Genomic DNA, 24,569 nt, shown 5'->3' on the forward strand with positions numbered 1-24,569 from the left:
AGATGCAATTTTTCCATTACTGTTGTGGGTGGCCAATGAATAAACCATTTCATAATAGTGCAGAAGTATGTAGACTGAGTAAAGAAAGAATGAGGAGGTTGTGACAAGAGAAAGAACAGCATAGTCTGAGGATAGAAATAAAGGAAGGAGGATCAAGAAAATGAAGTTTCAGAGTAACAAGACTGACATGTAGAATAAATATTAAAGGAGGTTTCTTTTTTTAATTAAATGTCTAAGGTATGACTTGTTTTGAGGCTGCTTATAAACTGGTTTCCACACTATTTAATTATTGCCATACCATTCATCTCACCTTTCTCAAAATATTAATCATCAAATGGCAACATTTTAACCTGTAGTGGGAGGGTAATATGGCAGAAGCTGAAACTCCAGTTGATTAAAAGTACTGTCTCGCACCATGGCATTTTCAAATGACATGCTATAGAAAATAAATACAATTTTCTCTAAGATGCTTGTCAATACTAAGAAATTAGGTAGTATAGGTGCAAAGTATTTTTGTCCATATGAGACATCCATAATATTTTCTCAGTGCCTGATAATGCTGTGTTTGCTCTATAGCATTTTATTTAGGAGTTCGTCTCTATGTTTAAACGCTTATCAATGTTCTTTGAATCGATGAAAAGAAATTTACAGTTCAGCAAAACTGTCTCTTTTGATGTATCGCCACATAGCAAATGAATCTGTGGACTCTGGAGGAGTAGATATTTGTAGTGGTTTTTTTGTTCCTCCTTTAGAAGGCAGTTCTGTAGGAGGTAGGTTGCTCTTGCTGGAGGAGAAAGGAGGAGGTCTGGACCTCAGATGTGATAGACTCATCTTTGCTATGAAAGATGGGCAACTTCATGAATGAAATAGTTATTAACTTGTATGAGTATAAACTTAGGAATCTGAGAAACCAACAACCTCATTAAAGAGCTGAGCAAACACATGGCTCTTTTTGCCTTACATAATATTAGGTCCTGAAGAAGGACTTTTGACTGATTTCCTCCCCCCCGCCAGTAGTTTTGTTTGCATACAGTTTATTATAAGCAAACTCAGTTAAGATGAAGTGCTCTAAAGAAATTAATTGATTCAACTAGATCTTTACAAGGCAAAACTCAGTAATTCTTATGACATTTCATAAACGATGCTGCCTGTTTTGGAGACCTGAAATCAATTACAATCTTTCTGAAAAGAGTCAACTTGACGTTGAAGAATTCTGCTTGGTCTGTACTACTTTTGCCATGTGGATGAAAAAGAAGCAACTGCGAGTGAAGTTACAGGTTTAAAACTTTTTTTCCTCAGCTGCCTCTTCTTTTCATTCCTAGATACTATGTAGTTACTTTAAGTGAAAGATGCACTTACTGGTATTCGGTAAGGTAAACATTAAAAGATTTCTCATAGGGAGTTTATATTTAAATGTTTAATTATCACTGTTTCCTGTGCTTTTTTGTTTTGGCCTGTATAGAAATTTTTTTAAGCATCACACTTTCTAAATGGAATATTTTAATAGTTTTATATGCTAATATTTGCCTTCACCTTTTAATTCATCTTCTATCTTACATACAGTAATAATACAGGGTTTTAAGACATTATAAGATATGTTTTCAAATATGCTTGTTTAGATCAGTACTAGTTCTGAACTTTTGAATCAAACTTTTTTATTTTCTGGTGCTTTTACACACCCAGTTTTATTGTCATTGTGCACTCTGTGTTTCATTTTGGATTTAGAAAATCTGTAACTTTCACTTGGTGAGATTGCCTTTTTACTTTGAAAAATGTATAACTCTGTAGTTACCTCTTCTTGAATCTGCATATATTTTTAAGCAAGACTTTTTAGCAGAATAAAATGTTTTTCTTGGACAGTGTTTTTCTGAAAAATACTAGTAGTAATAGAATGAACTGTCAATGTTCTTAACTTTAACTGATTATCAAAGCAGAAAGGACGGAAACATTGTAATGATTTTGCCTAGTCTCATGCAAGTTGTGCCTATTTTTGAACAGAGCTTATAGATTTGGGGAAGATACTACCAAATTCTTTTTTCAGTTTTGACTTATGAAATCAATGATTCAGAGGAAGCCTTGAAGCCATTTGGAACCCCCTTTGAGACATACCTACAGAGTCCAGCAGAACCAGATGTAGAGATTTAAGTTCTTCTGGTGGAAGTTCATGGCCAAAGAAGTCATCAGAGCATGAACATGTTCTAGGAGCAGCATCTGTTATTTTGCTGTTGTTTTCTTGTCTCAAGTGAGCAGGTTTTGACTTGTGGATGGCACTTGGAAAAACTTCCTTATTTTCTTACCAGATTTGAGCCTTTAAGTCTGTAATTAATAAACTGTCTCTCTTCCATTTAATAGCTGGTGGCCAGAATTGCACACAAGCTATTTGGGCTTGAAGAATGTTGTGAAGGAAGTCTGTCTGTCATAAGTCATGCTAACTTAAAAAAACAAACAAACAAAAAAAAGTACACCCTATTAAGTTCAATCTTCTTCCTTTTTAAATTACCACGTTCACTAACAAAGTGTTGAAATAGAAAATCAGTGTTTTGGGTGTTTTTTACCTTGCAGAGGACCTTGTTGTCAGACTAGATCACAAAAGAACTGCATTGGAAGTCAACGGGGTAGAATCATAAAAGTAGGGGAGCTAAGTCACCTTTTTTCTTTGCTCTGGGATCTGTGATGCTTGATTCAGCGAAGGGAGGAGGGAGCAGGTTTTTGGTGGGTTTGGTTCTTCYTGCACAGTCTGTAAAACTTTTTGACCATATTCTCTTTTGCGAACATTCATTTGAAACAGTTTCAAATACAGCTTTCAGTAGATCCAAAACATTTAATTCTCTTTGTTTTTCAACAATATTGACTGTAATGGGGATAGAAAATGATGTAAATGTAACTTCGTTTACTAATAATGTAGTCACGTGGTTTGGTGAAGATGCTGCTTTGTTTATTGAATTATTGCAATGCAGTAGTCTGGCTTTGTGTTGATCTAATCAACTGACTGAATTATGTGTAAATATCTTGCAGCAGATGTTATGCTATTTTGAACTTTCCAACTTTTCTGGCACAATTTTTCAAAAGTTGGTATTCTCTTTCAGTAAAAAACAGTGCATTTCCAAGGTTGYAGTGTTTTGGGTTTTTTTGTTTGGGAGTTTTGTTTTTTTTTTTCCCTGAGTAGCAAAGCAGATATTTGGTGGTAGCTTTTGGAATTTGTCTTGTTACACTGCACTTCTTAGCACATGGTGTTTTTTTTTTTAATAAAATAAAAATAAATAAAAAGTCATTGAATTGAAGTAATTGAATGTGTAGTTTTAAATTACCTCTGTTTTGCTGATTAAAGACTATGAACATATTGAAATAGTGCATTCTTTTTTTCTTAATATTTGGTTTCACATGTTGTCACAGCATTGTATAAATTGCAAATCATATTCAGTAATTATTTATCTACACTGATTTTGTAGATGATTTATTAGTTTTGAAATGCAAAGTGATAAACCCCCACTAATTTCTCCTAAATATTCCATAAAAAGCTTTAAACAACAGTAACTTATTTAAAAAAAAAATCTATTTTTGTATTAACTGCAAAGAGCCATTCTTGTTTCTTTTTTCTAATGTGCATGGAGTTTTTAAAGAACTGGATTCTTTCTCATCTCTATTTTCAAGGCTCAGAGCTGAATTTGTCCCTTTTTAACAGTGCTAAGCACTCTTTCATTGCATGCTGTATATAACTTACTCTGTTTATATAAAGGTGAAAAGTCTATATTCAAGCCAAAAATGGGAAGTCTACTGTTCCAGTACAACAATAATCAAGGAATTAAATATTAATCTAAAAGCTGGAACTGTGCCAGGTTTACGTCTTTGTTTGTATCTCTATTTTGTCTGTTTCTAGTTTCCCTCCCCTCTTTTTGTCTGCACTTCTTTTGCTTTCAGTATTTGTCTTCCAGTCCCTGTGTTGATATATCCCAGACCTACATAGGCTCCGTGAATCTCTTAAGAGATTCTAACACAATCTCTTAAACAGCTTCTTCTGAAGCTGCACACAAATGCTACTCATCCCAGCAGTAAATGAGGTGGAGCATCCCAACTGTTTCCGAATTTCTTCTGACTGGCTGCAGCAAAATTAAAATCTTTTGCATGTTCTCCTGCTCCAAGTTGTGCCATTAGTTGTTGCGCTTAAACCTTCATCTCACTTTAGGCTTTTAACACCTAGTCCATTGACATGAAAACAAAACCTTTAAATCTTAAAAGGGACTCATCAGGTCAGGAGCTTAGACTGAATCAATGAACCTTTTGGGGACAGCCAGGAACGCTGTATCTCCATGAGAAAGAGAAACATTCACCCATAGTTAGTTCTTTGGACTACATTTAACTTTCAGTACTGGTGGAAGAAAAAAGTTGTGAGAAATTGTTCTGGGGATCTGATGCCATGTCAGCAGCTGCCCCAGTGATTGAACAGCTGGAGCATAATTAATAATGTAGCACTATTAATTGTTATACATTGACATGGGCTAATGCAAATCTGTAATGTAATGCATTTAAGTCCAGTCCTTTGATTCACACTTTACTTCCTTCGTTATAGATTCTCACTGTGTGATGGACCTCTACAAAAGCTTTCTTCACCACTACAGCAGGGCTCAGATTTCCCAGTGTTAAATTTTCATCTAATGCTGTTTTTCTTCCATGATTTGTTAACTTTCTCCAAAGCTTGCCTTTGTGACAGAGCTGATGTCATTGATTAAAAAAAAAAAAATTCTCCCTGCTTTGTAAACCAAGAAATGTCAAAGCACTAGTCCAGATTTCGGTGCCTCTAGAGCAGAACAGCAACCCCTGCTGTAGAACTGCCTTTATTTGAAATCTTGCTTTGGAGCTTTCAGCAAGACTTAGTTTCATCTGTGCATGCAACAGCTGCATGTTTGTGGTCATTTCAGYGTCTCCTTAAAAGGATGGCAGATCACTGGATGTTTTTCTGGAACTGTTTTTTCAGAGAGAAAAATCAAGTAGTTTGACTTCTCTTTMATTAATCTGTAATTAAATTCCTGTGACTATAAACAGAAATACTTATGACTGTGTGAAGGACACTAAAGGCTGCTCTACCATGAGTATAAATGTTCAGACCATACATGACCAGTTCTTTCTGAAACAGCTGAATACTATTTTAAATTCCTCTTTGCCCAAGTTCTTTATGTACCATAATCAGCACTACAAGACTTGTACTACCTGTGTTCATCTAAATCTACACTGAAAGAGAAGAAGCTTAAAGGATTAGGTCACTTTAGTAGAAAAACTGGCTACTTTTATCATGTTGATAAGCAAGCCTTGCTAATCAAATAGAGCTTCTTGGAATGGCACAAGCTTCCTATGTATCTTCAAGGAATTTCTGTCAGTCTGTTTTGATGTACCTAGCTGCCAGAGTAATTCTTCAGGCTACTCTAGCTGCAGTGGATACAAAACATCAGTTTTAAAACATCATAGCAAAGGGGACAGCAGTAAGCAGACACTGGGAATGGGAGGTGGGGGACTATGTAAAAAAGCTTTTGTCTCTTTAGAGAAGATATGCAGCAGCTTGAGTTGGTTGTCTAGCATAAGGAGAAGCAATTGAGAGTCTGAGCTTTCCCTGTTAACAGATAAGACTTATGTAGCCTGAAATCTAAAGAGACTGTAAACACATCAGAAATCTTGAGTTCAGCCTGTGGTCTTTGGAGTTTTGTATCTATCCTTTAGTAATAATTTTTTTGTTTCATTTGTCTAAAATCCATCATCTTTACCAGTGAGGCTTTATGAACTTTAGAAGACACAAAGGTGGTTTGGTTTTTTTCTTTTCTCTTCTGCAGCTTATTGTAATGAGGAGGGAGTTCTCATCTAATTAAAGGGAGCTATTGGTTAAAGAAATGCAGTGTTATCGGTCTAAAAATTATTTTGGAAGGCTGTATTATCAAAAGAGAAAGAGCTCTCTTCTTGTATTTGAACTGTGAATCTTGTCTGGAGGCATCAAACTTGATTTCATAATCAAGAGTCTTGGCTTGATCTGACAAAATGTCTTTCAGTTTATTTTAGCATCTTAACACATACCATATGTTATCTGCTGCTTCAAGAAAAGTGATGGAGGTCCATGTGGAAGTCTTTGACACATAGCCTCTGATTCTGTTGGACTTCTGAGCTCTCAGGAATATAATGTTGCTCAGAGGAGTACTTTTAGTATACTGTATGATTTTACTTCAAGAAAGTGAACAACTCAAGCCCTAGAGGACAATAAGGCAGCGATTTTTACATAATGAGACAGGGAAGGTTGAAACAAAACTTTGTCAAAAAATGATTCTTCCATGGAAGTGATGCACTGAATCATATTGCCCTTACTGTGCTTCATTTGCCAAGGGAAATCAACCTAGCAGACCATGAAAGCAGGAAAATGCTGCCATTAACCCAGGTGTGTTTTGAAAAAGTAAGTTTGATATCAGCTATTTCAGAAGTGAAAAGTTTTTCAATAAGTCTGTGTGGACTATGAGAGAAGGAAATGAAGATTTATTTTCTTAATAAGTCTGGTACCCACACCAAGTACTATTTTGGTCCTATGAATAGATCATCTGAAGCGTAGCTTTCTATCATTTCTATTGATTCTAATTTTCCTTTAGAAGATAACACATGACAGRGTATAAATGTTTCTCTTAATTCCAGTGTGGTTGTGTTTGATTCTTGTTTGGTGTTCTTTGGGTTTGTTTGATTGTTTTTTTGCCTGTTTACATCTTGCCTATGATCAATTCATAATGTCTTCTGTTTGTAAGACCTAATTCCTCAGAAACATAATATAGGCTTTTATACATATTCTTCCCTGTGACTAATGATCTGAGAACTACTGTGTTGGCATCTGGACAAAGTTGGTTAGTGGTAGTCCAAAATGCTGCAGATAAGGCAAAATGGAAGTCTGTGTCATCTGGGGTGTATGCATGTATTTTTCYTTTTTCTAGGGAAGAGGAGGAGGCTTTTCAGTGTGGTATTTGTTCTTCACTTTGATACAATTTTTTTGGTTTGGGGATTTTTTTTAAATTTGGGATCATCTCTTAATTAAAAGTTCAGTCAGTAATACCTGCTTACTGATCCAAAGTGCATCAGCTTTACATCACTTCACTTTGTGTAATACAAGTACTTTTTTCTCTTCATTCTTTTGTCTGTTAGTGTTTTCATCTGTTTCATCTACTTTTCCCCTTTTGCCTTTTCTGCCTTTAATATGTATATAGTCTTTGTCCTTTCTGCTCAGAGCTTCCTTATTCACTAATATGCATCCATCATTTTTCTTCCTCTGAGGTTTGGGGGAGGATGTGTGTGTGAAATTCTTGCTGTCTATGAGACAGCTAAGCTCCATATTTTAAGCTTTTCTGATAGATGCAATGGCAGAACAGTTTGGAAATAGAATACTTTCAGTGGCATACAATCTGCTGATGGCTGTGAGAGAATTCACAATAATTGTTTCATTTTGGGGATCTGGAGTGTAGCAATTTCAATGTCACGAGTAGAAACTGTGAATTTTCCAAATACATTTGAAAGATCTTCAGTTGAAGACTTAGTGGGTCTGAAAAGTCCTGCATGCCTGAAAGTACAGAACAAAAATGCTAAGATATTTCAGAGAGACTGCACACTAATTATTAGAAATAAAAATGTCTTTTCATATGTTTGCTTATAAATATATAAAAGTTCACTGTATTAAAAGGAAACAATTGCTAGAATCATGAAAATCTGATACGTTCAATAAGTTGCAATGGTAGCAGTGCAAATAGAACAAGTGTTCACTGGACAAAGTGTGTTCACGTTATTGTAGAAAGAATAAATAAGTAAACTCTGGATTGTGCAATTCTAAATGGCATTTCAGAAAATCTAAGTTATGGTGCTTGTAATGTCTTTAATGTTGCATGATAGGTGTGGTTCAAAGGCAGAAGATTACTAAATCTGAGTAGGATTGCTTAATATGAAACTTATTAAAGACTGCATGTTTTTAGCTTCTAGTGTCAGAACATTTAATATACATAATCATATTAATGTAACATTTTGCGGTCTGCAGGTTGGGAATCCTCGCGTTGAGCTCACTCTTTCTGAACTTCAAGATATGGCTGCCCGACAACAGCAGCAGATTGAAAATCAGCAACAAATGTTGGTTGCTAAGGTAATAATTTTAGCAGCAAACAAAATGTAGAGATCATAATAAATACAGATTTCCTTCAACATATGCAAACCTAATTTATCGCTACAGAAAAATGCACCAATTCATTCTAGATAAGCTAAAGAAAGAGAAGAGAAATCCATTGTTTTAACAAGTAGGCAATATGAAACTTTTCAGTTTAAATAATATTATAATAATCTTTGTCAAGCCAAAAGTTATGTGTCTTTATAAAAATATTGCTAGATTTTATTTGTTTCTTTTGTGAGGCTCATTTCATAATCTGTGATAGACCAGGCTTAATTCTATGCTCATACTTAGTAGTTTATTTACTTCAGTATAGTAACAGTGGAGTGAGAAGAGAATATGCCCACTCTGTATGTATTTATACATTACATTTCCATAGTCTATGAGGTGTAAAAATCCAGATATATTTTCAGAGCTGGGAGTGGAGTTAATGTTTTCAACATTATTGTAGGTGTTATAAAATACAGTATGCACTGGATGCTTGGAGTTCAACACAGTGTATTTAAAAGGAATAAGCCTAACAATTCTGTTGTTCTTTTTTGATGGAAATAATTTAGAAGAAAGAGGCACCTTCTTTGTGTTCCCAGTGGATGGGCTGTTATTTTAAACTGGAACATTATCTTACCGTAGGTCAGCTCGTCTAAAGCAGTCTACTGGATGTATTTTGTCTTTTTTGGGAAACTGGATAACAGCATTGGAAGCCCACTGCAACAGCTGGGAAAGTGTTACTAGCAGCAGAAAGCAAATGCTGGAGGAAGCTTCACAGATGTGTTTGAGTGTTCAGGCTAGGACTGTTTGTGCATATATATGTAGATTTGATACTTGGTCTGAAACTTTTGAATTTCTGTGCTCTAAAACATATTTGTTTATGTGTAAATTAATGTTAAGAGTTTCTCTAGGAGAACTGATAGATGTTTTAACTAGATGAAACTTTTTCTGACTTCTGGAAAGAAAATTCACTGATCATAGTGATGGATTTTTATAAGTCAGCTTTGTTTTTAATTAAATGGGTAATAGGTACCTTTTGTCCAAAATCTTGTTTTGCCAGGAGCAACGTTTACGTTATCTGAAGCAGCAAGAACGTCGTCAGCAGCAGTCTGTTTCTGAGAGCGAAAAGCTTCAAAAACTTAAAGAACGAGTTGAAACCCAGGAGACAAAGCTGAAAAAAATCCGTGCCATGAGAGGACAAGTAGATTATAGCAAGATCATGAATGGCAATCTGTGTATGTGGAATTTTTAAGTAATTTATGTAATTAATTTACTATTCAGTGCATGACTAGCAAATAACAGTATGTACTGTAGTAGGATTTTAGATAGAATGTTTATTTTGTCTTACAGAGCCTTGTTTTTAGGAAATTTGTACATTAGGTAACTTTTTTGTTTCATATGGTCAGCCATAAGGTCAGAATAAGTGGTCAGAACAACTATTGGAAATATTTATAACTGTTAGCAAATTCCCCACACATTATAATTTTATATATTTTATATGCTGCATGTATATGCTAGATTTAAAATTAGTCTGTTGTACTTCTCAATACCTGTAGAAATTAAAAATTAGCAAGTAAACTATACTTGTGCTTTACTTATTTGTTTTTTTTCTTATTATTATTTTGTTAATCATAGCAACTGAAATTGAGCATATCAGTGCCATGTTCCAGGAAAAGCAGCAGGAACTACAGGCTGCAGTGTTAAAAGTGGATCAACTTACTCAGCAACTGGAGGACTTAAGAAAAGGAAAACTGAATGGATTTCAGTCTTATAATGGACAGATGACAGGACCTGCAGCAGTAGAATTAAAAAAATTGTATCAAGAGCTACAGGTAAGTAACTGAGAGATGCTATTTAAATTATATCTGTAGATTAACAAAAGTAATATTACTGCCCTCATGTTGTTAGGGCAATTGATTCTGGGACATCCCATAAAACGGGTATGTTGGAATGTTGTTAATGTGTAAGGTCACAGTAAGTATATAATCCTCACAAAAGAGAACTTCATTAGCTTTTGGAGTTCCTTTATGAAATATCCTTATGCCTATATGCTTCAGATCAGTTGCTGTATATTGGATGCATTCTACATACATGTTCCTGAGAGTCCACTTGCTTCTTAGAACATACTTTCTTTCACTGTTTTCTTTTTAAGAATTCTTGGTTGTAAATGCTAATTTGACAGGTTATGTCAAAGTACAGAATTAGAGACTCAGAACATAGCTGGTCTACTTTGCTCCAGGTTTTTTAACACCATGTTAAAAATAAATTTGACAGTAGATAAAATGAAGTAACTATCATATCAACTGCATTTTTTAAGATTCGTAACAGGCTTAACCAGGAGCAGAACTCGAAGCTTCAGCAGCAGAAAGAACTCTTAAACAAACGTAATATGGAGGTGGCTATGATGGACAAGCGAATCAATGAGCTGCGTGAACGACTGTACAAGAAAAAAGTTGAGGCACGTCAAAAAGAAAACATTCCTGTAAGATAAACTATTAAAAGGGCCACACTTTAGTTTTTCAAGAGCCTATAGAAACTACGTAAAGTGTCACTTTTCTCCAGCTGAGTAATACAACTTCACCTAAAGAACTTACTTGAAGAAACTATTTTAAGATTTTCCTTAGATGTCAGAAAACTCTTAGACAAAATGTCTTTCCTTTTATTTTTCTTTATAGTACAGACTATACTGTATTTAGATTTATAGCAGTTTATATTTGTAGGAAGGAAAGGTTGATAATGGGCTGGTGCTTCAGAGCACATATTAAGTTTGGATTATTTATAAAATATTAATCTTCCAATGTGAACATTTTAACTTCCATTCCTGGAGCAGAAAAGTAATATAAATGTAAATGGTCTGATGAAGTTAGTCATAATAGTTATCTGGGACTTTAGATAGAAATTAGTTGCATAGACCATTTGTCTAAGGACGAGAGAGAGCACTTCTGGATTCCCATACATATTCCCAGCTGGAGGTAACACTTACCAAAAAAAAAAAGCTGTTTGATCATTTAAGAACTCATTTTAGCCCACTCGCCTAAGAAGAGGCAATGAAAAGAGACCTTGCACAGAAAAAAGTGAAACATATGTACCATGGCTGAGAACTTTAACTTTTGAGGTTGTTTATTTTAGGGAATGAAATTTGTCTTTCTACTTCCTGTTTTTGTAGAAGCACAGAGTACGGTCAATTAATTATTACAGTAACAGCTACTGTGTATGGTTCTAGATAATTAAATTTAAACTTCCTGTTCATGCATAACAAATGCCTAGATTAGATGGAAGTTCACATGTTTTGATTTGTCTATTTTTAGTTGAACCGTATTAATGGAACTTCATCACCCCAATCATCCTTGAGTGCTTCAGGAAGGGTTGCAGCAGTGGGACCTTATATCCAAGTTCCAAGTGCTGGCACTTATGCTGTACCAGTAGATCCAGTTAAACCACAGTCTCTCACCATTGCTTCTAGCTCAACACACGGAAGATCAAAATCTGGTAAGCACTTAAGTGTAGTGTTTATTAATATACATTGTTTGGAAAGGAGTAATAAGGAAAAGGAGATTATCCTGTGTCAGGATAAGCTCTGTATTGGAGGCAGATTTTAGATACGTTGATATTGTTCTGTGAATTGGACATTAGTCATTTGATACAAAGCATTTTTGACTCTTTCCATGATTTTTTCCTAGGAGACTGAGAATATTGTCTTTGTAATTTTGCTAGCTGGTACACCACTAAAAAGGAACACATGCGTCTTCACAGATTTCATGTTCTGTCTTTAACAACTTTTCAATTAGTTTGAGTGTTTCCGTGTAATGATGGAATCAACTTTGTGGCAAACTGTATTATAAACAACTTTACAGTATGTTGCCTTTTCTTAAGTAAAACAAAGCTATTGAACTAGTAAGAACAGTATCACTTCTCAGAAGGAGACTCCAGCTGAGATATGACAATTAGTGGTTCCAGCACAGACTATTTTGAAGCATTTCTGAAATGGAGTAACCTTAGTGTTGATGCTGGTTAACTGTTTCTGTCTTCATTAGCAAAGGAGCCCCTTCAGAATACTGCCCATATCTTGCTATCCGGAATTCGGTCCATGTCTCCCATAATTAATAATTCCATCTATGTTGAAAATAGAAAATACTGGTTTTTATTTACATTGAAGACTGAAGGAGGCAGGTCATGCTATTTGTGCCTTGAGTTTTTATTCTAGCAAAGCTTACTTGTCTGGTCAGTTTATCGGTAAACATCTTAGCAAAAACAGAATACTGAAAAAGTGGCTGGCAGGAAGAACCTGCTTAATATAGATAAAAGTGCACGGTCCCATGGATCTGACCACAGGGCTTGGTTTCAGTGTTCTTCTAGGAGAGATCTAAAAATGGGATAAGGGATGACCACTAGAGCAAAGCTTCTGCAATATTCACATGTTTTGCAGTACTTAATACTGAATAGTCCAGCAGAGCTGGCAGAATGCTCCCAAATGGGGAAGAAGAGATGGAGGGAAGACTGCTGAACATTTCTGTAGGATAGACCCTAACAATTTAGTAAGATCTGTGAAATAATCTTCTACCAAGGATATGTCATTAGTCATGCTTATTCTATATGAGCAAATACTTGCCAAAAGTTTAATTTTCAGACAGAAAATTAAAGATAGCACTAAAGATTTGTCTGTGTTCTGTTTTTGTAGAAGCATGTGATATATCTAGTTCTAGGACATAATCTACCAGGCTTATTGAAAGAACAGGGGGAAAAAAAACAAACAAAAAAACAACCCAGTCAGAAAGTGAAACCATCCAAATGGAGCTGGAAAAAAACAGTGTTTGATATCAGTGATGTAATAATACCTTTAATTTTAATCAAATATTGTACAAACCCCATCACTCTGTTTTTACAGAAAGATCTTAAGAGTATACAATGCTTTAATTGTAGGGTAAAATGACAGATTTGGTTTTGGACATGTGGATTCCTTTTCCACATACAGGAAAGGACAATTCATAACTTTTAAATTCACAGTCCAAAAATAATTCATTATTTTGTAAATATCGACCAATATCAATACATGCCCACTTCTAGAACTATCTCAAGAGATTACTCCTTTTTATAAAAGGGATTATTCTACCTTAGCACTGACTTTGTTTATAACATAAAGTCTGAAGATATTTGAAGAAAATCCCTCAAGATAGATTTATGTAAGAAGTTTATCTACTCACAGGAAGAAAAACAATTTTGAGTTTTTTTTTTTCAACCGTCCCGTTTTTATTTCTCATGATCTGAGTTTTCCTGTTCTAATTTCTCCATTGTCATTGTTATAATTTTTCCACCACTTTTTTTTCTTTCTTTTTCTGTGTAACTGGATCTGCCTTGGTGTGTCCAGTAGAGACAGACTGTGGGTGTGTGAAAAAATCTCCAGACACCTGGAAGGTTTCTGATTTAGACATAATAGTGGATCCTATTCTGTCACCTCCCACTTCTCTTCAGTCTGCTGCTCACAATGTCATCCACCTGGCACCTACTGTCTTTGACACCCAACACTGTGAGTCTGTAGAAGATCTTTGGCTAGCTAAGAACTCAGTTTTTAATATGGTCATCTGAGCTCTTGCATACAGATGCATATTAAACAGCATCTTTAGAACTTGTGCTGTGTTCTGGTATGCAGTAGATGCTGTTGAAATGTAAAATTGTTTGGAAGTTGCTTTTCTCCTTTGAAGGAAATAGATTTGCAGCAAATTCATCCCTGGAGTACTGCAGTAGACCTACACTAAGAATGAGTTTTCTTCATTGAAAAATCCTGAAAAAGGAATTACTAGAAATTTTGTGCTAGTCATCAAAGCATGTTTTAGGATATCTCAGATTAAATAAATATAATACATACAGGTTTAGTTTGAGTTATTTTGTGTAAGAGTTTGAGAATTTTCATGGTACATTGGCCCAAGATTTGGGATAAAAACTGGCTTTGAACAAGTCAATAGCAAGAATCTTGTTGACTTCAGTAGGAGCAAAATGTTATACTTGGTTTACACTTCAGTTGCTACAGTAACTATCTAGGATCCAGATCTACGAAAATGTTTAGGTGAAATCAGAGAAAATATACAAAAACTTTTTTGTGTGTCTTTCCTCACTGCCTTATTTATGTAAGTGCCAAATGGATTGATGAGAGATGAAATACGCTGTTAGGTAGCCTTACAAACGACAGGAGGGTACGGGAGCAAATGAAGCCAGTTGGATGAAATGGTTATGGGATGGCTGAGAGTAGGAGCTCGTTAGGGCTTGTCAGAAGGGTGTTGCCATTAGATGGATATGAGTGTCTGGGACCTGTTCAGTCTAACGAGAGATAGCAAAAGGCAGAAGCTGTTTGGTTGCCTCCTCTTAGCATCCATCGTACCAGCTTCTGGCGCCATATGCTACAGTTGCAGATTGCAACAGCAGCTTATTTAAGTGCGTGAGATTCAGCTTGGGTTATGGGAATGCATGACGTGCACCCATGCAAAACGCATGACACTTGGCAGGTCTGCCAGAATGTAATATGAAGGACACGAAGATGGGAAGAGTTATACTCTGATGTTCGTAGGAGTAGAATGAAACAGAGAAGTCAGAGAGGGGAGAGGGAGTCTGAATTTATTTCCAACATGTTACCTCAGAGTTCAGGGAGAACCATGCTAATATTTGGAACTCTAAGGATTGCAAAAGGTTTTTGTTTAACTGTCTTTCTAATAGGAGGTTGTGTGTTTATATATGCAGGTAAGAGAATTAAGTATTTCAGCATTTTTTCTGTTGTTTCTATAAGTGCTTTCTTAACAGCTAAGCTTATGAGTAAAGATGCTTCATGTTTTTTATGAATCCATTATAAAAGCTTGTATTGATCTTTAAAATAGAAGTTTTACTGAACCGTAACCTCACTAGAATTATGGAATGTCCTGTGTATTCTGTACAGTAAGTGTTAATTCAGTGTATACTTGGAAAACTTGCTATAATTTAGGGCCAGAGTGTTTACACATTCATCTCTTTTGGTCTTGTTCTTGGTAACCAGATAATTAAAAAAAACCCCAAACAAACAAAAAAAAACCCAAAACACCCCAGGATGTCCAGTTCTTGGACATTACCAGTATTAAGCTGGGCCTCCTTACATCACTTTCTTGGCAGTCTGCAAGTGTGAAAAATGATTTCTGGACTGCATATTATACTCAGTGTAAAAATACACAAGTGTTAACCCTCTTTCAATGACCAGCCACAAAAATATTCTTGCTCCAAAGTTGTCATTTCTCAGAATTCAACCCCAGTTGATCTGAATTTGAAGGGTTAATACAGTATTGTGATAAGGAATGGTCTGCACCTATATATTTCAAAAATAATTAGTAGAGCAGATCATACGCAGAGGTATAACTTTGTATTCTTTGCTCACTTAAAAGTAAGCTTATAAATAGGTTTATGCGCTAATAGACTGAATTTGCGCTTATGTTGAGAACATTAATTGTCAAGAAATCTTCAGGTTTTCACTTCTGGGGAAGTAAAAAAGGGATACTCAGTAAAAGAGGATAAGGCTTTTGGAAGGAAAGTAGAGTGGTGATATTAAATTCACTATAATTAGAATATTCCTATGCAGCTTATTCTTAGATTAACTTTTATAATAGACAGAGAATGGCAAAGAATTCTAGAGATAGTCTTGCTGATTCTGTTTTCTAAGGGGCTTAAAATTGAAATGAAATGAGAAGCTTTACCAGTAAGTACCTCTGTTTTTTATTTGATCTTGTCTTACTRTGGGGTCTAGAAATTTCAGTAAATCTTCCTTTTTCCCCACAGTACACTTCATTTTATTTGTCATCCTCTAGTAAAGTTAGTTATCTGTTACATGCCATCTGTATTAAGCTTAAATGCTCCACTAAGATCATTACAGAGCAGTAGGGAAGGAGAAAACCACCTCTGGCCTTGGAGTAGGAGAAACCTGAAGTTTAATCTTTTAAAGGCAGATCAAAGCCTTTGGACCAAGCCAAGGATCTATCTAGTTACTATAAAACTTTTTTAATTATCAGGCCTTTTAAACTGCTTGCTTAGAAATAGAAAGTAAACAGTCTCCTCCAGTTAATAAAGGAACGTATCAACGCATCTAGGAATTCATTAAGGGTTTGTTGCCTCAGTTTACGTGCAGCTATGCATGATACTTTTGCATATGATGAGGATAAAAGCCCATGACTTGCATCTTGATGTTGTGACTTGAAATTGTCAGCTGACTTTATACATTTCTGCAAAATTAAATCTCCAAGGCAATGCTGATCAGATAAGTATGCTGAGGAAAAACAAAAGGTAAGTTAAAAGCCAGTTCCAGCAAAGAAATGTATGTTTTTGTTTCGCCACATTGTTCAAATGAGTTCCTGATATGATTCAATGAATCTAGTAACAATAGTTTAAATTTGGAGTAAGTCTAATCGGAGCTTATATACAGCTTATATAGATTTAACATTTAGCATATTTTGACAGTGTTTCTGGATAGTACCAAAAGAAATGTATTGATTGGAATGTTTCTGTAAGGACTTTTTTTCTGAACCTAATTTTAAATTTGCCTTTTAACAGCAGAATGTGCAACCCTCACTCCAAAATTTTAAACTTTTTTTTTCTTTAGCTAATTTATAATACAGTTTGAATACCAAAGGCTAATGAACAGTATATTATATACAGAGATTGAGTTTTCAGTATTGATTTCTGAATCAGACATTAATAAGGATTTATCTTATTTCTGGAATCAAATTCATCCTGTTGTAACCTAAACTATTCCACTTTATATGTTATTTTGCTTGTTTACAATGATGACATGGATTATCTTAAATATAATATTTTTCTCTGTTTTCAAGCAAATGATGGAAATTGGCCAATACTTAAACAGAGTTCAACTCCTGTGGTAAAGCCCCCTCAGATCTCCAACACAGACTGGAAAGAATCAAGCATGGATACCGCTTTAAAACAAGGAACTATATCCAGCCAGCCTTTGCCAACTTCAGTATTAGGAAGTACTGATAAGCTGGTGCGTTTCATCTATGGTGTATTTTTAAATCTAGTTTACTGAAATTGTAAACCTTTGGCTTCTGTAGCCAAACTCTTTAGATATTTACACATTTCATTTTCCTGCTGATAATTATTAAAAGCATCACAAATAAAATTACCTTTATATTCCTCCTTTTTCTTTCTGCTCTTCTGACATTAGTATTTTTTTTTCCCCAGCTTCAGTGGTTTGTATGCGTTCCTGTTCTGTTACATCACAGTCTCCCCCTTTCCCCCCTTYGCTTCTCCTAATCATCTTCCCCACCCTCCTATTTTTCTATTTCAGATCTTTATGTTGCTATTTTACTTGGCATAGATTATCACTTTTTCAACATGTGATCTTTTTCTCACAAAAATCCTTTAAAAAAAAAGTCATTAAATCCATCCTTCAGAGACCCAATCCATGTTGTATATCTGCATTGTTGTTCTTGTACTTTAGGAATTCTTTAAGACTGTAATCTTTAACAAATAAGGACCTTGTCTTTAATTTGTTTTGGTAAACTGTCACTGTTACCATGCTATATATTATCAAATATATTATCAAATAGGTACTGAGATCCAGAACCTAGAACTAGTCATTCAGGTTTAGAAAGTATGCAAATAGGTTTTGATTCATATTAATGAGTAAATGAAGATGCCCTAACACACTTGCCTCTATCTATGACATATGATGATGTCTTGTGATAAATTCAGGTAGAGTCATGTTTAGTGATTAAGGAACACAAGTTGTATATATTAACTCCTTCACTGTCACATAAGATTATTAGTTTGCTTTGTTCAGTGTGAAATATTCTTGCTCACCAGTATTTATTTAATGAAATAGCATACCTTATTTTTCATATGCTATTTTTATTGTTCTTATATAGGGACTTGATCTGGGGAAAGTGCCACCAACAATTCCTGGTGTAAGCAAGCAGTTGCCTCAAAACTACGGGACCTATCCAAGTCCAGTTCCCTTAGGAACAGGTTCTACAAATTCTCTAGAAAGAAGAAAGGACGGCAGCCTACCCAGGCCTGGCACCAGTATAACAAATCGACAAAGACCTGTTCCACTACCACCTGCTAGCAATATACATCAGCCCGGTTCTTCACAACAGATTCAACAGAGAATTTCTGTACCTCCCAGCCCTACATATCAGCCTTCCGGTCCCCCCTTGTTTCCAGGAGGAGATGGCAGGCCAGAACTCCCTTTGACTGTGGCTATCAGACCTTTTCTAGCTGATAAAGGATCAAGACCTCAGTCTCCCAGAAAAGGACCACAGACAGTGAACTCCAGTTCCATCTACTCAATGTATCTTCAGCAAGCAACACCACCAAAGAATTATCAACAAGCTGTATACAATACATTAAATAAGTCAGTAAAAGCAGGTAGAATATATTGTGCGCTTTTTTTTTCCCTTTGAAATAGACTGTTATTTGTCAGGCTTCATATAATTTCTGTATCAGTGTAAGTCACTTGTTGCTTGAAAATCTCATCTAAATTTGTGAGAAGAGGAAAGGTATTTTTATATATGCAGCATGGCAGCACAATGATCCCATTTATTTTTGGAGTGATAGATAAGCCTATATTCAGTTACCCTTTTATTTAAAACAAGATGCTCTTAGAACAATAGACTATATAATCTGAATACTCTACATGTACTTTCAGAAATAAATTGAAAAAAGTTGTCTAGAGAGATTTTCTCCTCTTACTGTTTCCTCCTGAAAGAGGAAAAACATTCCAGGTATTACTTATTGCCATTTATAATTGTAAGAAGCATTGCCATCAATAACAGATGAGTATTTATTCCTGTTTTGATGAACTCCAACATAATTCATTTGATTTTTCTTTTCTATATTAGTTTTGAACAAGTAGCAACAGAGATGCATGCAGTTTATTTGCAGATATTTTTATTGGGTAATTTCAGAACAGTTCTTCACTGTTTTCCTTCTTTCTTTTTTTCAGTTTATGGAAAACCTGTCTTACAATCTGGTTCAACTTCTCCCTCACCATTGCCGTTCCTTCATGGTTCTTTGCCTGCCCAGACTTCTTCACAGCCTCAGACTGAGCTCTCTGAAAAAGATCAAGAGCTGGAAAACGTTACACCATCCAGTGAAAATAATAGTAATGTGGAAAACATTCCTCGTCCTCTCAGTCCTACTAAGCTTACACCTATTGTACATTCACCCCTACGATATCAAAGTGATGCTGATCTTGAAGCTCTGAGAAGAAAATTGGCCAATGCTCCTAGGCCATTAAAGAAGCGTAGCTCTATCACTGAACCAGAAGGCCCAAGTGGACCAAATATACAAAAATTACTGTATCAGCGCTTTAATACTCTTGCTGGAGGAATAGAAAGTGCTCCTTTTTATCAGCCAAGCAATCCACAGGACTTTATAGGCATCTTAGCAGATGTTGATAATGGTAACGCTASTACCAATGGCAATATTGAAGAACCCATTTCTGTGCAACCTACAGTTCCTCTTCCTGATGAACCACCACCTTCATCAGATGCCAATGATAATGAATTACCTTCTCCTGCTACTGAGGAACTCATAAGCACTGAAACCACAAATCAAACATCTGAGACAACTGAAGATAACAACAACAATCCTGCCATAGTTCCTTCTGTTGAACCGTCATCCACTCCCACACCTGAGGTCAGCTCTCCAGTAGAGGACGAAGCTCCTTTGCCGCCAGCTCTTCCTCCTCCACTTCCTCCAGTAAGTGACCCCAAAAAAGACAATTATATGGACTTTAGAATTAGCTGTGTGTTTAAGCAAAACTGGAAGATGATGATATTATGCCAAATGGTGTGCTGCACTTCAAGTTTTATGAAACTAAAATAAATGAAAACCAGGAGAGCACCAAGGAAGATTCTTATGTGTTAGTTTCTTTACAAGTGTAGTGTTTTAATAGGGAAAATATGCACACAGGCAACAGAAGACTGTGTATAGAAATTAGGCCACAGAACAACTTTTGGGATGTGCTCTTGTTGTAGAACTAATTCTGATATCTGAGATACCATTTAAAAAAATTTCATTTCCCCAGGGCTACATATAATTATTCTATTCTATTCTGATTATTCGTATGAACCTATGGGTAAGTTACTGCAGTGGGGCTTTTTCATTTGCAAACAAGCTGAAAGAACTACTCTGGGAGAAGTGAATTCCTGCTTCTCTCTCAGTAGAGAGATGTGAGAGCAGAGTTGACAACACTACCAGCGACACAGCTGACTTGTTCTAGCAGTAATGTTTCTCTAATGTGCTTGTCTCATAATTTGAATTGCTTTCAGTATCCTCCTCCAGCTGCACCAAAACCTTCTAAATACTAGTTGGCTTTGTCATTACCAAAACCTACAGCATATGGAGAACTGAAAATGGAGAGAAAAATGAATTTTATTCTTAGTTGTTAATATGTTTCAATTTAACATTGATTTCAGAGACTATCTCCACTTTTTGATTCATGTAAAGCTATCATAAATTCTTCAGCAAAATCCTCAGATTCCTATTACAGTTTGATTGCAGTTTGCACATGGCCTTGTATGTATTTCCTATGAGCACAAGATTTTATAATAAAAGTGTTTGCATACTTCTAATTAACATTTAAGGAGGATGGGATTTTTTATCTAGTTAGAAAGTAACTGAATGGTTTGTAATACTTATGCACCCTGAAATGATGCCTTCCAACTTTTATCTCCACTCAGACCAAACGCACCAACCTGAAGAAACCTAACTCAGAAAGAACTGGCCATGGCTTGAGGGTGAAGTTCAATCCATTAGCCCTCCTCCTAGACGCTTCTTTGGAGGGAGAATTTGATCTTGTGCAAAGAATCATATATGAGGTGAGCTTCCAAACCAATGCAACCTCTTTCAGTACTTTAAATAAATAAATAAATAAAATTAATGAACTATTTCATGTTTTCAATAGGTTGATGATCCCAGTAAACCCAATGATGAAGGAATTACACCTTTGCATAATGCAGTGTGTGCTGGTCATCACCACATTGTGAAGTTCCTGCTTGATTTTGGTGTAAATGTAAATGCAGCAGATAGTGATGGGTGGTAAGTGTCAAGATTTTTAACCTAGCATCTGAAAAAAAGCCATTTTGATGCAAATTCAAAACCAAAATTTAGTGGAGACCTGTTCTGGGAACAGTTTTCTTCCCTTTACCCACAGCAAATGAGCACTTGCTAATCTCTGGATGTTGACAAACTCAAATGCAAGGTTACATCGTGTTGAACTCATGTGAAAGTACACTTAAGTCATAAATTATATTTTGGTTTTATTTAGTTGTATAGTTGAATTTCTTCTTCACATGCCAAAATAATTAAACTATAAATATCAAGTGACCAAAGTTCATTTGTTTAAGAAGTTTCATCTTCATATAATCCATCCACAGATTCTGGACGGGATCTGAAGCTTACCATGCTCATCAGTTTCTCCCTCATCTTGTTTTACCTTTCAAATTTCCTCATGTTAGGAAATGCCCTTTTATATCCAGCAGCCTTGCAAGATATGAAAATTTACATTTTTGATAACATCTATTTTATAATGCTTGGCTTTAGTGGAGTCAGGCAGGAATCCACTCCAGGTTGTCTGACAGGTTTTGCACAACGCATATACTATAATCAGTAAGAAAACAATTTCTTTTTAAAAAAAAGTATTAAATATTAATATAGACAGACTAAACTTCGTATTGCAAGACAAAATAGTTGGGATTCCTGGAGCATTTTTTCTAATGTCTACATTTTTGCTTTACTTCAGGACACCTTTGCATTGTGCTGCTTCTTGCAATAGTGTTCATCTCTGTAAACTACTTGTTGAATCTGGGGCAGCAATTTTTGCTTCAACTATAAGTGATATTGAAACTGCTGCAGACAAGTGTGAAGAGATGGAAGAAGGTTATATTCAGTGTTCCCAGTTCTTGTACGGTAGGTTGTGATGCATCTTACAACCCTTTTTAGCTTTTCTAAAATTCAGCCCTTTTCTATGCAACAGCATGCTGTCCCTCTGTTCTATATGAAACGTTTTATTATCTTCTACTTCGGCCCTAGACTTGAAGATACTGCCCTTCACCTGTACTTTCAAAATGCTAATAACAAAATAGCCTTTTGGTTATTATGTTGCTCATATTCTTTCCCTTCTTTGAGTTACTTCACAGGCTCTTTCTAATGTTAGATATTTTTTAAGATTAATTTGGCTTAATGTCAATGAAATGCTTCCATTARAGGTTTTGACAGTAACAGTGAGTTGTCAAGTATCTTGATAGATACTGCAACTTCCAGATGCACAAATTTCTAGCAGATCACATAAAGAAAGACACATGTATACTTTCTGAATAAATAACTTACAGAATGTGTTTAGGTACCAAGATATGTTTTGCTACAAAAATATCTTAGATGCAGCTGACAAATTTTCAGTTTGCATCAGAGAAGGTTGTAAGCTTCGTTAAGACTTCACATACCTGGCTGTGCATATTTTCAGAAGTTTCGAGTGTTACTGTATAAGGTGTGCAGTAGAAAGTAGGCCTATGAGAAACACAGAACAGCTCTATAAAGCTGCTTTGCTTAAACATATGTGAAACTATTTTGTCCTTATTTGAATAAGACCACAAAGTTTCCATTGCATATACAATAAAAGGAAAAAACTCATGCTGCAAATCAAATACTCTGCAAGATGTGGTTTTATCATGCAGTTCAATTTCTGAAAGTGTTTCATTGTGAAAATGCTGCTAATTAATTGTTTCTGGAATTTTATTAATAAGAGACTAATATATTTGGGTCATAATGTCCACACTAAAAATCCTAGAGGGAAAAACAGGATATTTACCATTTCCTGTGTTCTCTAACTTTTTGTTAACAGGAGTGCAAGAGAAGTTGGGAGTTATGAATAAAGGAGTGGTGTATGCTCTGTGGGATTATGAAGCCCAGAATAACGACGAGTTGTCATTCCATGAGGGTGATGCCATTACTATTCTACGACGCAAGGATGACAACGAAACAGAGTGGTGGTGGGCCCGACTCAATGATAAAGAAGGCTATGTGCCTAAAAATCTGCTTGGGGTAAGTTCTTTTTAAGTTACCTTCTCCCTTCTACTTTTTACTTCCTCCTGAAGTAGGAACACAGACGGACCGTTGGCCAGAACCCATCTGTGCATCATCTTGATACACCACTATGAAGTGGTACACAGCAGGTTATCCTTATTCTTTCAGGCCTCTGTGTTGTTATTGTAAACAGAAAGGAGAGGCTTTGATAAGCCCAGCTTTTTTATTCAGTAGGTTTAGTACACTTACTGAATATATTTTCAGCTTTAATCTTTAATAAGAGTTTTCCTTTGATTAAAAAAAATAGGGTCCCTGTGTGAAGTGTGGTGGCTCTATTAAGCAGCCCTAAGGTTTAGCCCAGGAAGGACAGTTAGTTATATTAAGAAGGTCTCAAAACCTATTGTGGAAAAAAAAGGGGAAAAAAAAACGCAATCTGGAGATCTGGCCAGAAGGCAGATGTAGCCAGAAGTGCTCAGAATCCTAGAACAGGGAAGTTTTTATGTTGAACGGTAAGAAGCTGCTTCTACTCCTTAACTCATATTTGATCCAATCATTTCTTCAAAACCAAAAACATTATTTAGATAAAAGGCATGATGCTACCTAATCAATGGCATAGAGCAGAATTCTCCAACTAGTGGGCTGTATCCGGAGATAACTGTGCAAGCTCCTTGTGCAGCTACATGCAGCGGCCAGTGACAGCTTCTTGTCAGTGGAACATCAACATTGACCAGGGACTGAAAAGAGGCTGGCAAAAGCAAGTGGGGAAGGGGTAACTTTGCATAGCTCTACATTTGGGGCCACGCACTAAAACTGAGCCAAGCTCTGGACCTGCCACTGCTGCTTGCAGCTCTTGCAGGTGCTTGGTGCCAAGGGAACAGATGAGCATGTCTGCTTGATTTCCCACTCCCTCCCCTACGTTGCTCCCATGAAGTGGGCAGTCTTTGAGTTTTTTGAGAATGACAGTTAACAACCCCACCTTGTATCCCTCTTCTGTCTCCCTGCATGTTCTTTAGGAAGCTTTTTTTAATACTTGGCACAAGATAGACTGTGTGTGTGTACACGCACGCACATGCACCCCTACCTTAAAAACAGGAAAAAGCCCTGAAGATGACAACTCTAGGCAAATCACTCAAGTAGCTCTCAGCCAACTTAATGGAACACTGCTATCACAAGAGACCAGGAACTTAATGCTACTAAGTAGGGAGATAGAGAAGATAAAATATGTGAAAGAAAAAACTTATAGTGCAGGAAATAATAAACTCTCTCTAAGGCTAGAATTTTCTAATAAGGAGAATTCTTGTACTTAAAAGTATGTTTGGTCTTCTCTGTGTCTTAAGCAAGCAGACCAAGTAATTTTTAGAGCAATAATTTT

At 35.8% G+C, this 24,569-nt stretch overlaps 1 protein-coding gene across 4 annotated transcripts in view; it reads left to right on the plus strand.

Moving 5' to 3' along the window:
• The window catches only part of PPP1R13B (protein phosphatase 1 regulatory subunit 13B), a 57,740-nt gene that overhangs the window by 31,421 nt on the left and 1,750 nt on the right, over window positions 1-24,569 (plus strand). For 3 of the 4 annotated variants that reach the window (XM_026079495.1, XM_026079494.1, XM_026079498.1), the window contains 12 exons: window positions 8,039-8,140; window positions 9,210-9,384; window positions 9,785-9,981; window positions 10,467-10,631; window positions 11,458-11,638; window positions 16,984-17,153; window positions 18,037-18,538; window positions 19,116-19,873; window positions 20,857-20,994; window positions 21,081-21,214; window positions 21,918-22,084; window positions 23,016-23,215. In XM_026079495.1, the coding sequence (XP_025935280.1) occupies window positions 8,039-8,140; window positions 9,210-9,384; window positions 9,785-9,981; window positions 10,467-10,631; window positions 11,458-11,638; window positions 16,984-17,153; window positions 18,037-18,538; window positions 19,116-19,873; window positions 20,857-20,994; window positions 21,081-21,214; window positions 21,918-22,084; window positions 23,016-23,215 (2,889 nt within the window). The remainder of the gene's footprint in view (window positions 1-8,038; window positions 8,141-9,209; window positions 9,385-9,784; window positions 9,982-10,466; window positions 10,632-11,457; window positions 11,639-16,983; window positions 17,154-18,036; window positions 18,539-19,115; window positions 19,874-20,856; window positions 20,995-21,080; window positions 21,215-21,917; window positions 22,085-23,015; window positions 23,216-24,569) is intronic. The other variant, XM_026079497.1, reaches the window with a different exon arrangement.

Source organism: Apteryx rowi, unplaced genomic scaffold (assembly GCF_003343035.1).
Source record: "Apteryx rowi isolate R43461 unplaced genomic scaffold, aptRow1 scaffold_5, whole genome shotgun sequence".
Taxonomy (NCBI): domain Eukaryota; kingdom Metazoa; phylum Chordata; class Aves; order Apterygiformes; family Apterygidae; genus Apteryx; species Apteryx rowi.